This window comes from Lactuca sativa, chromosome 4, assembly GCF_002870075.4.
Source record: "Lactuca sativa cultivar Salinas chromosome 4, Lsat_Salinas_v11, whole genome shotgun sequence".
Lineage (NCBI taxonomy): Eukaryota > Viridiplantae > Streptophyta > Magnoliopsida > Asterales > Asteraceae > Lactuca > Lactuca sativa.
The window spans coordinates 152,612,381-152,624,530 of NC_056626.2; the positions used below are offsets into that span (position 1 = coordinate 152,612,381).

General features: G+C 33.2%; 1 protein-coding gene across 1 annotated transcript; it reads right to left on the minus strand.

Moving 5' to 3' along the window:
- Positions 1–365: 365 nt before the first annotated feature.
- Positions 366–3,428, minus strand: LOC111898891 (adenine phosphoribosyltransferase 5). The gene is made up of 7 exons (XM_023894780.3): positions 3,252–3,428; positions 3,062–3,172; positions 1,775–1,867; positions 1,044–1,193; positions 896–954; positions 759–821; positions 366–685 (listed from the first exon to the last, which is right to left on the minus strand). Exons 1-7 carry the CDS (start codon positions 3,340–3,342, stop codon positions 671–673), a joined length of 582 nt encoding a protein of 193 aa, XP_023750548.1. The 5' UTR covers positions 3,343–3,428; the 3' UTR covers positions 366–670.
- Between the last annotated feature and the right edge of the window lie 8,722 nt (positions 3,429–12,150).

A 12,150-nucleotide genomic window follows, 5' to 3' on the forward strand; every position in this document is an offset into this window, starting at 1 on the left:
TTTAACACATGAATTTGGAATATTAATGATAGCATGTTTTCAATACGTCGTAACGAGAAAATCGTGGAAGACTTACAACCTTTCAAAGATTGTTTCAACGAGTATTATTATTGGGTAAAAAATGGGGCCAACACACCAACGTGCAACTTAAGGTTAATTTTTCCCACAAGGTAGCAATCGCAGTATCATTCCCCATGTGTACAATCATTGTTAGTAGTTAAAACAATAGTACAACAAAAATTGCGAAGCGATTTTTATCAGGTAAAATGCATATCTTGCTAATTCACAATCATTATCAGTCTTTTGTGGTATTTTTTATGATGGAAGAAAAAGTTGTGAATTCAATTAAAAGTTAAAACCAATGATGATTCATGAAGAAATCACTAAACCATATATTCATAATCCAACTTCTGAATCCAATTAAAGTAATGTATCCACCTACAAAATGCACCCATAAAGCTAATCTTCCAACGGGTAAAATCCCTAATAACCCCAAAAAAAACCCTAACAATTACACCAATGCCACCATCTCCCCACAAAACCAATACTTCTGAAAAGCTCAAGTGATGTTTTAAGACCTCAAGAGTCCCCAACAAATACACAAATTCCATCTCTCCCCACAACTCCAAAACCCCAAACGCTTTCCCAATAATATTTTCTTCAACATCTCTCACAAGCTACATTCCTGTTTAAATAACATTCAAGCATAAAAAAAAACTACTCAAGGGTAATTCGGTCATTACTAAAAAAAAAAGTACCAAGTCGGTTAGGCGAGGCTCCACGAGAACATACAGTGGTACTCCATTTAGCCTCCAATTACCCTGTTGACACGTAACTTTAAATTCAAGTAGAACAAAAGAATATAAAAAAAATAGTGAACAATAAATTTTATTACCTTGACTTGTGGCAATCCAATTACACATGCACATTCAACAACCTCGGCTCCAACACGTTCTAGAAAAAAAAAAAACATGTTGAAAATGTGTTTTTATTATTGGGATAAAAGTAAAAGTAAGATGCTATTTTGAATATAAAAAATGTACCTAAAAGCCTTATGGCTGCCGAGAGGGTCCCACCTGTGGCCACTAGATCGTCTACAATCAACACGCTTTCCCCGGGTTGCACCGCCCCAACATGCATCTCTAGACAATCCGTACCGTACTCGAGCACATATGACTCACATATAACTTCACCTAAAATTCGAAGCAGGTTAGAGTTATATCAGACAGATGTAAATCAGGTACACAGAAGAATAAGAAACAACTTGTTTTATGTTTGATAAAATAATAATACTAATAATAATAAATAAATGGGTCCCACCAATACTAGAGTACTAGGTTTACATATAAGATTGTTTTAAATTTACATTTATATAGGAAGTACAATTTACAACTTTTTATTATAATTTATAATCAAATACATACAAAATTATTTGTAATGAAATACTCATTTAAAACTAAAATAGATGTCTTCTTCCAAATGAGATCAATATTGATTTATTGAATATGATTTGTTAAAAAAAGTTAATTTTTAGTTTTATAAAAAAGGGAAAAAGTTAAATTATGGGGACCACAAATTTCCATACATTTTTGGCAAAAATATCACCCTTGAACCAAGGGGCAAAAGGCAAGATTTTCCCTAAAGTTAACAACTTTATAATAATATATATATAAGAAGCCGATCTTGTATAAGAATAGTAGATGAATTATTGGTGTCAAGTTATTATATTTTAAAAAAAAAAAAATTTTAAAAATCTAAAAGATTAACTGCATACCTGGCAATTTTTTTGGTTTGCGTAATGGAACGAATTTAGCACCAATAGCCAATGCAATTGGAGGGCCAAATATAAATCCTCTAGCTTCCACTCCTATATTTTATGTATTATTATTGAATTTTCTTTAATCGCTATTCAAGATAATAATTGCAAATAACATCCATAAAAATATGATTATACGAAAGAGTAAATATATAAACAGAGCTTTCATTTGTAAGGCCATATTTTAATAAATTCAGCTTATGTTTTGTCATCAATCAATAATGAATCAATAGATTAGTCGTGATTGATGTAATTGATATTGCAAATTTTTTGTCTCTAAAAAATCTTAGCTAACTAACAAGGTTAGTTGTCACATTAAAAAAAACGTCGTTAATATTTAATCCACGCATAATGACAGCATTGATATGTTAATTTCATATTAGATATGAACAATCCATGTGATATGTTCTGGGGCCCACATATTACATCATTCATTCTTAAAAAATCTAAGGGGGGGGGGGGGGGGGGGGGGGGGGGGGGATGAATAGGAACAATAGATAATAAAAAGAGCTACCAAATGTACTTCATATAATGTTAATGATATTTTGTCTCTATAATATCAAGCCAAAATAGGTTAAATTTTTATTAGAACAAAGTGTTTGTATTTTATTGTTGAGAAATTTTTACATAAAAGACCCCTTTTAAAGTTTAAATCCTCAAATAACAAAACTTTACATTACTTAATCCACAAATACACAAGGGAAAAAAAAAGTTAGGATCTTGGGGCAGATTGGATAAGTTTAAATTGATTTAATTGATTTGACCACAAAGGTCAAAGATCAAACATGAAATATTCTATTATTTTTATTTTATTATCCAGAAAAGGTTAAATCGTTGCCACAATGTTGGATTTAACAGTGTTCTTGAAAAGATGAACATCTTCTAAGATATCGACCTGAGAAACAACAAATTGGTCCACCAAATTCCTAAATGTTAAGAACCCTAATTTCAGCAATTGGAGCATGTATTTTTCCTCTTTCACAGAACATTTTATTGAAAGGAAAAATGTTTTGGGATAATAGTCATTGACAGAAACCAAATCATCGAAAAAGAATTCAAAAATCATGAAATAAACTACTCACAAACTGACACACTGATCTACTCATGCAAATAGAATAAGATGAACTGGTGGAGTATCATATTCCTTTCCCTAAATTTTGCAGAGAAACCAAACAAGGAAGAAGCACATGTTTAACAGAGAATCTATGCATGAAAGCTTATAAGAGGAGTGAACAGAAATAATACCAGCAACTACTGAAATTTTCTTATCTCTGTAACGATCGACAAAGATATCAACGGTGTATTTGAACGCCTTTTGATCTAACAACAGCGTTGTTATATCTTGAAACATTATCCCTGAAGAAAAGATGGAGTTGACGAATCAGAACACAACCTGTTCGACGAAAAGCCAGAGTGAAAAAACAAGGCAAAATACCTGGTTTAGGGAAGTGAGGAACGACTCTTATGGCATCTGAAATGGCCTTTATCCTTGGGTCTCCATGTAAGCCATTTTCTTCTGCAAACATCTCTCTGTAAATAGAGAATTTTCCGGCGAAAATGGAAGGAAGGGGGCGAGTGAAAAATGGAACAGTTGGTCACTTCCTTATCTAAGCATGTCCTGTGTGCGCTTATTTATAACCGAATTAAACATGTACTTTCTTCTCAATCAAATTATTATAAAATAATTATTAATTGCAATGGATTTTGTGAAAATGTGTTTGTACTTGAAGTTAAAGATTCAAAAGAAAAAAAAAATCATAAAATAAAACTGTATGTAAAAAAATTGATTTGAATAGAGGCTCTTTGGGAAAAATATTTTATAGCTTATAGCTTTTATACGTATATAAATGTTTGATAAAAATAATTAAAAAATTTTAAAATATATAAAATTATATAAAAAACTTATCTAAAAAATATCATTGATTTTAAAAATGAAAATTAAGTCAGTTTGTAAAATTATAAAAGAGTTTTCTTTTTGTTAAATGTTATTTGAAATGATTTTGGATTTTTTTTTGTATAACTAAAAACTATAAGCTTGGTGAACGAAAAAATTATTTTTTTTTGAGTTTTTTCAAAAAGTTAGAATTAAAGGTTCTTAAAAACTACATACAAACACAATCTTAGTTTACTTCTTTTGTGAGAATGTTGCATTCTCTGAAAATGTAGGTATATTTGAATTCTATAAACCTAATAAGCTAAATTATTGAATTTAACATGTAACAAAAAAACATCTATCTCCTAATATAAGTTAAAAGATATTTTATCACAGACATATAAATGACAAAATAAATGCTGTATTCCCACTTGGCTTTTATAAGGATTATCATGAAAATTTTCTTTTATATTTGTTTAACTTATTAGACTTTATAAATGATGTAAGAACATGAAGTATAGCTTGTAAAATTTTATTTTATTTTAATTTTCAATTATTGGATTTTTAGAAATCAATTGTTTTTAACACATGCATGCGTGTATGTATGTTTTTATAATCAAGATATTGTATTGTAATTTTGTATTATTAATAATAGATTAATAATATTGGATAATAGATAAAGTACAAAACTTTATAAATAAAATAATGGGTAGGTTCAAATTGAATACTAATAATTAAACAATTAAATTGTAAAAAAAAAAAAAGAATACATATTTTTATTAAACGTCAAGTCTAACCACTAAAAATAGGGAACGAAAAGGATATATGAGAACACCATAAATTCTAGCAAAAAAGAAATCTATAAGATATAAGATATAAACTGTGTTATTAATTTAATTATATGAATATATTTATACTTTTACTGATATGAAGTTCTTGGCAAATAGTACTTTATAATAACCACGTAGAGTTTTATAATGTAAGTAGGAGATAATATTTTACTTATTTAAATAATCTTTTTATTTTAATCTGATAATATTTTCTAATATAGTATCAAAAGACAATTGAACCATTGACTTTTATGTTTCCACTCTCGCAGTTCATAAAAGTGACCTAGTCCTTTTCTAGTGTTGATGGCTTAGATTTGAACAGAAGTTAGGACTACCTATTTTTTGAATAAACAATTTTATTTAACTTTTAACTAATAATATAAAACCAAACCGTACGTACATGCAAAATTTGATTTGAACCTACAAATTCTGAATCAATTTTGTTTATGCATCTAGTACCGATGTTTTTATAAAACTGTAAATATTGTTTATATTATTTTAATGAAGTCCAAAAGTAATTTTTTACTATGATTTTGTTGGGGTTTGATTTTCAAAGTTGAAAACTTTTCGTTTTTCTTTATGTTAAATCCATATAAAATAACAATTTACTTGTAACAGCCGACGTTTTAATTTGCACTATCATTTTATAATATTTTCTGGCATTATGCACATCTATCAAAATATGGTCCCAACGAACAAACACAAAACGTTTTTTATTGTTTCCAAAAGACATATATGGGATGCTATGATGTAGGCAAAAATCATAGTAAAACCGTGGATATATAAACTATGTCCGGGCTCTTCAAAACCTCGTTGCTGATCTTTTCGGTTTTTAGTTTTTTGCATACGATCCAGAGTCATATAGGTTTAGACCTAAAACATTTTAAACATTTGATAAATCCAAATAATTTTGAAAATTTAAGGATAAAAACGAACAATTTTGAAAACTCAAGGGTTTTACTGATATCAGGTAACCGGTATGACCAATTACCTGGAAACCGGCTAAAAAGGTATATAAATGAGCAAATTAAACAAAATATCCGGTTTTACTGGACCTAAAACACGTCCAATGGTAAAACCGATATTTTTGTGAAAACTTAAGGGCTTTTATGTCATTTGCCCAAAAAAATTCAATAACTTTAAAATGATTTCTAACTATGCAATGCATGTTTTCACACAATGCAAACTTACAGGTTTCGTTCCGTTTCATTAGTCATTTCCATTTTCGTTTTATATCCTTGGGTCCGATAAGGACCAAAAAGTCACCTTGTGCTAATGTAGTTGTTGACTACCACATGAAAACAAATCATCATATTATGGCCTCATCGTTCAAAGAATCCTGCTTCGTGATGAAAGGTACTCTCCCAACAGAGTCTCATTAGTCACCTTGTGGGACATCATAGGCTAGCCGACTTTTACATTTCTTTTACATTATTATGGAGTTCACTCGATGATGCATGATCACATTTTTCTTTCCAAGATTCAATCACATACAATGTCATGCTTTACAATTTAATCATAACAATATTAAGTAATTTCAAGTCAACCATGTATAACACGAGTCATTTACCAAAATTTATAACATAGGCTTATTTATTTCAAAATCCCATAAACATAAACATGTATATTACTTAACTTTATAAATAGTATCTTTAAAAAAAGTTCTTAATTCATTAAGTTATATACTCCTAGTTAAAAAGCTTCATAAAACTCATCTCATTTAGTTAGTGAAGATTGTCTATTACTTTGACTTTTATCCTTCACTTGGTGCAGTTTAATTAATCTCCTTGCCAAAACTTATTCAAATAGCACATTAAGCTCTTAACAACATGTCTTAATCCATAAAGAGATTAATTCCAACTCATATTTAAAATGATCATACACTTGATCATATGAATTTCTCATTCCAAACTTCTGTGAACAAAATCAATTAAGCTCTACGAGTATCTCATAATTATGTCTTGATTCATTAAGAAATAATTTCACTTATCTAACAACTTACCCAATTAGGGTTTGAGTTCATATTCTTCAAATTTAAGAATTCAACCATATATTTATCAAAATAAGCTTAGAATCATGATCATGATACTCATAACAATATCAAACTTGGAAATTCGAAGCACTTGAAAAAAGTTCTAGTAAATTTCTTCGACCTCCACCATTGTTGAACATTGAGGCTTAACTAGAGGTGAAAGAAGGTACCTTGATTCACTTAGATGGCTTGATTATTTTCTTCCCTTGCATCCCCTTTTGATTTGCTTCAAGTTCTAAACTTCAGAACTTTAAAATCGCCTTAAGGAGAGCATTGGAAATCATACATGTGATAAATGGACTGATGATGTGTTTTTTATACAAAATTTTTATCAAGTTTTATTAATCCTAATCTATCACAACTCAACTAGCACACACATGTGGTGAACCCGATCGTCTAAAAGTTTAGTGATGGTAAATAAATGTATCGAGCTCTCGGGGAACAAGAATGTTCAAATTTAGAATTTTTCTATTAATAAAATTAAAGAAAATATTACAAAAGGAGGGAGGAGGTTTCCGATATTAAAGTTAGAAACTTCTAAACTCAATTACTAATGTCTAAATTGGTAAAACTATAACATCCCAAATTTCAAACATAAAATTTTGATTTAAAAAAAATATTTATTCGAATTACAGCTTTAAATATCTAGATAAAACCATTTGATTCAAAACATTTATCAGGATATCATCAAGAAGTTATTATGTGCGGAAATCTCTAATGGATGTGATGCAATCGAGCCACGCTCTTTCTTTTATGTAAGAAAACCTAAAAACATTTAAACATGAAATCGTAAGCACAAAACTTAGTGATTCCCCCCAAAATACCACATATCATACATATGATAGTGAATGTTATGGGCCGAAACATTTTTTTTACAGTCACTTTCTGCCGTGGGCCAATCATGGTCTTTCATTGCAATGTCGAGGGCTAAATCTCGATCTTACATACAAGTGACAAGGGTCATATCTTGGTCTTCCATGTAAATATCATGAAGACAACTAGCATCCTACTTACAAATGCCAGGGGTCAGATACTGGTCTTACATATAATTGCCAGGGGCCAAATTCTATTCTTTCATATATATGCCATGGATCGGTTCCTGTTCTTTCATATATATCCCAGGGGCCATATCCTGGTCTTCCATGCAAGTATCACAAAGACAACTAACATCCTCAATAGTATAGTGAGAAGACTTACATCACTATCACAGTCACGCAACCATAACTCGAAAAGTCCATAAACCGGTACTCCAACCCACCTATCGAAATAACCAAAGTCAAACCTTGGTCCACACTCTAAGACTAGAATTTAAACCAAAACTCAACCATGTTAAAATTTCAACGGTCAAAGTCAACGCCAGTTGACCTTCACGGCGTGGCCATCCCTTGGCCACATCGTGGCACCTTTTCGGCAAAACAGTTGTGATTCCCATCTTTTCCATGTCGTGACACCCAATATGTCACTCGTGGCGATAAGTTGTAACCAAATTATTTACTCAAGCTCTTAATCAGTTAAGCCCTTAAACCATACTTTCCAAGAGGCTTATAGGGACCATAATGGTCAATAAAAATCCAATATTTATATACATGCATGACCCATTCATGTCTTCCACTTTTCTAGGTCAGAAGCAAGAATATGACCTAAAACTCATGCAAGACTCTTAATTTGCATACAACTTTCTAGATCCATAAGATATAATAATCAAGGGACTAAGGAAAACCATAAAGTTGCAAACTTTATCACTTTAATCCATCCATAACTCAAATATGGACCAAAACGTACCAAATAACCTAGATCTAACAAGAGGACATCACCAAGAAGGGAACTTGAGAACTCACAGATGGTCCAGAAGATGCACATAAGAATGAAGATGGTTTGCATGTTCGATCTATGCACCAAACTTAATTCTTCTTCCTTTAAGATCACCAAAACATGCAAAATGAACTCTAAAAGCTTCAAGGAGGCCAGGGTTTGATCAAAGGTGTATTTAGGAGGTGATGAAGGTTGAGGGTGGAGGAAACCCTAGCCATCACTTCCTTTAAATAAGCCTAAGCCAGGAAACGTAGGGGTTTGTGCCAAGCCAACTATCACATAGTGACCACCATAGTTTCACGTCGTGACGTCTTAAATTAGGTATGCATCTCATGTGGGCCATGCCACGTCATGGCCATTCATAGACTTATACTTTACTTAAAATTCATACCATTAATCCCCTATTTGATCCCATTAATTCCTTAGCTAATCCATTATGGAAATAGGGTGTTACAAAAACTAAATAGATAATGAGAAGAAAATGATTGTAAACAAGATTTTAAAGGTACTTCTGTTTAGATTCAATTGTCATCTCGACTATTGTTCATTTCTTAGATTGTGCAATTGATTAAACTTTGTTATTCACTGATTCCTAAATTGACTAGTTTTTTCTTATTAGATTACCAATCCGTTAGTTTTATTAGATTCTTAAGTACGGTGATCAATTGAATTATTTATCCTAAAAAATGGTGTTTAGTACGGAATATGAAAAACTTGCTTAATTATTGAATTTTAGATAATAAAATTTGTTTTATATATGCGATTAATCATCATGTGTGTGTGTGTGTGTGTGTATATATATATATATATATATATATATATATATATATATATATATATATAAGTTATCGCTTTTAGTACTTAACCCTAGGTTTTGATTAAACATTAGTCATACAATATTACGGTTCATAAAATTTATGTGATTCAAGCATACAAATAAATGATGTTCGTCAACCTAAGTAATAATCAACAATAAAAAGTAAAATTAGTAGCTTTAACACATAAGGATTTTTATCAAACAAACATATATTATAAACAATTGATTAATTCGGAATCATTGAGTTCAATATATAGTTTAGAGGTTCATCTATTCTAAATGAAAGTAAATGGGGTTTAGCCTGTCATCAAGTTAGAAATACAACTGAAAATCATAAAAACTATGCTAGACGTGATTAGAATAACAAAATCGAATGATTCCACCGTATATCTTTGCTTGATTCCTTCGGATCTTGCTCCGATGATGATCTCTCTTCTTCATATTAGTTTTGGGATTTATTTTGATGCAATTCTTTGTATTCAAATTCTAGTCCCCTAAAAGTGAAAGTTTATCCGTATTTATAAGGTTTCCATCTTTTAAGGGTTCGCGCCACTAATGCTAATTTATCGCGTCGCTAAACCTTATCTTATTGGGTGTTCTCCAAGTTTAAGTTGACAAAGGTTATCAGTTCGTCATCGTTTTGGTGTCACTAAGAACATATTATCACACCATTAAGTTTAGAATTTCCACTTTTTTTCTTCAATTATTTTGTTCCATCTTCTTCTAAAACATAGAAATTTGGTTCATTTTTATATAAAAGCATCTTGAAAGCTACAAAACAAATTATAAGCTATATAAGTATCATTTCAGTCTTTTTAATACTTAAATGTCGCTAATACTAAGATGTCACTTAAAATATATGAATAAATTTGACAATATCAACTAATAACCACATTTTTATAGCTTATACGCTATATATAATTGCATCATGTAACTTAGATTTTACACGACATGTTCTTGCTAAATGGTGTCATGTTATTTAATCTTTACGTGTCGCGTTTATACCATCTTATTATTTCAACATTGTACATCCAGATGTGTTGTGCGATTCCTATATAATTAATGCATTACGTCTTTGTTGTTTCTTAATATAGGAACATACTTTAATGTTTATGTCAAACCCAATTAGGATTTTTTTTGATGTCTTGGTTGAGTATTTACACGTCGCATAAATCCACAATTACATATAACGTAATTGTGTCTACAATTTAGTACTTAGTTAAATTTCCAGTGTCAACCTTATCAACAATAATGTATTAAATCAATATATTATTTGAGATTTTATATTGTTTTGCCACTTTTGACTAAAATACCCTTTTTGGCATCATAAGAGTTTGAGGTATCTTATGGATCAGCCAAATCTGAACATGAGACAACGTCGATGGCTAGATGTGGTGAAGGATTATGATTGTGAGATCCTTTACCACCCAGGGAAGGCCAACGTTGTGGCCGACGCGCTTAGTCACAAGGTAGCACCGATTAGAGATGTTTGCCTAAGGATGATGGTAGTGAATCCATTGTTGGAGCAAATCTGTGAGGCACAGGTCGAGGGCCTGAAGGAGGAGCGTCGAAAGTGCGAGCGGATCATAGGCCAGGTGGCCTCGTTTGACTATTATTCTCGCGGATTGTTGACCCTGCATGGGAGGATATGGGTACCGAACTGGGGCGAGGTACGACAGATCTTGATGGAGGAGGCCCACAAGTCCAGGTTCTCCATCCATCCAGGAGCGACGAAGATGTATAAAGATCTTCGACCCGACTACTGGTGGCCCTGCATGAAGCGAGACGTCGCCTAGTACATTGAGAGGTGTTTGACCTACAGAAAGGTCAAGGCCGAGCACCAGAGGCCTCACGACATGACGCAACCGTTGGACATCCCCATGTGGAAATAGGAAGATATTACTATGGATTCCATCACAAAGCTTCCCAAGACAACACGTGGAGTGGATTCGATTTGGGTCATCGTGGATAGGTTGACCAAGAGTTCCCATTTCATACCGATCCAGGAGAGCATCTCGGCCAAGAAGTTGGTCGATATCTACATCCGAGAGGTAGTAGCTCGGAACGGAGTGCCTGTCTCAGTGATTTCGGACCGAGACATGCGGTTTACTTCCACATTCTGGAAGAAGTTTCACGACGATTTGGGTACTCGTCTGCACTTCAACATTGCTTTTCACCCGCAGAGTGGACCATCTAGGCTCTGGAGGATATGCTGCGGGCGTGTGTTTTAGACTTCAGAGGTAGTTGGGATACTTATCTTCCTTTGGCTGAGTTTCCCTATAATAACAGCTATCATGCGAGTATTGATCATCCTCCCTTTGAGATGTTGTATGGGAGGAAGTGTAGGACTTCGATATGCTAGGGTAAGGTTGGACAGAGGGTCATGGGTAGTACCAAAGTGGTACTCAAGACTACGGAGAGGATCCAGTAGGTGCGGAGCAGGCTTTAGACTGCTCAAAGTCGACAGAAAAGTTATGCCGACAAGCGTCGTTCGGACATGGAATTCCAGGTCGTGGATATGGTGCTCCTGAAGGCGTCACCTTGGAAAGGTGTCATCCGGTTTAGGAAGCGGGGCAAGTTGGGCCCCAGATACGTTGGACCTTTCAGGGTTGCAGCCCGGATGGGCAAGGTGGCGTATAGGCTGGACCTGCCAGCCGAACTCAACCAGATTCACAGTACTTTTCACGTCTCCCAATTACGGAAGTGTCTGGTGGAGGACTTGGCAGTGGTTCCTTTGGAGGATATTCATGTGGATGACAACCTGAACTATATCCAGCGGCCAATAGCTATCCTCGACAGGAAGTCGAAGGATCTGAGAAACAAGAGGGTGAAACTAGTGAAGGTACAATGACAGCACCGCTAGGGCTCGGAATGGACCTGGGAGCCGGAGGACGAGATGAGGGAGCACTACCCCGAGCTTTTTCCGGATTCAGCAGCAGGCTTCGAGGACGAAGTCTAAAATAAGTGGGG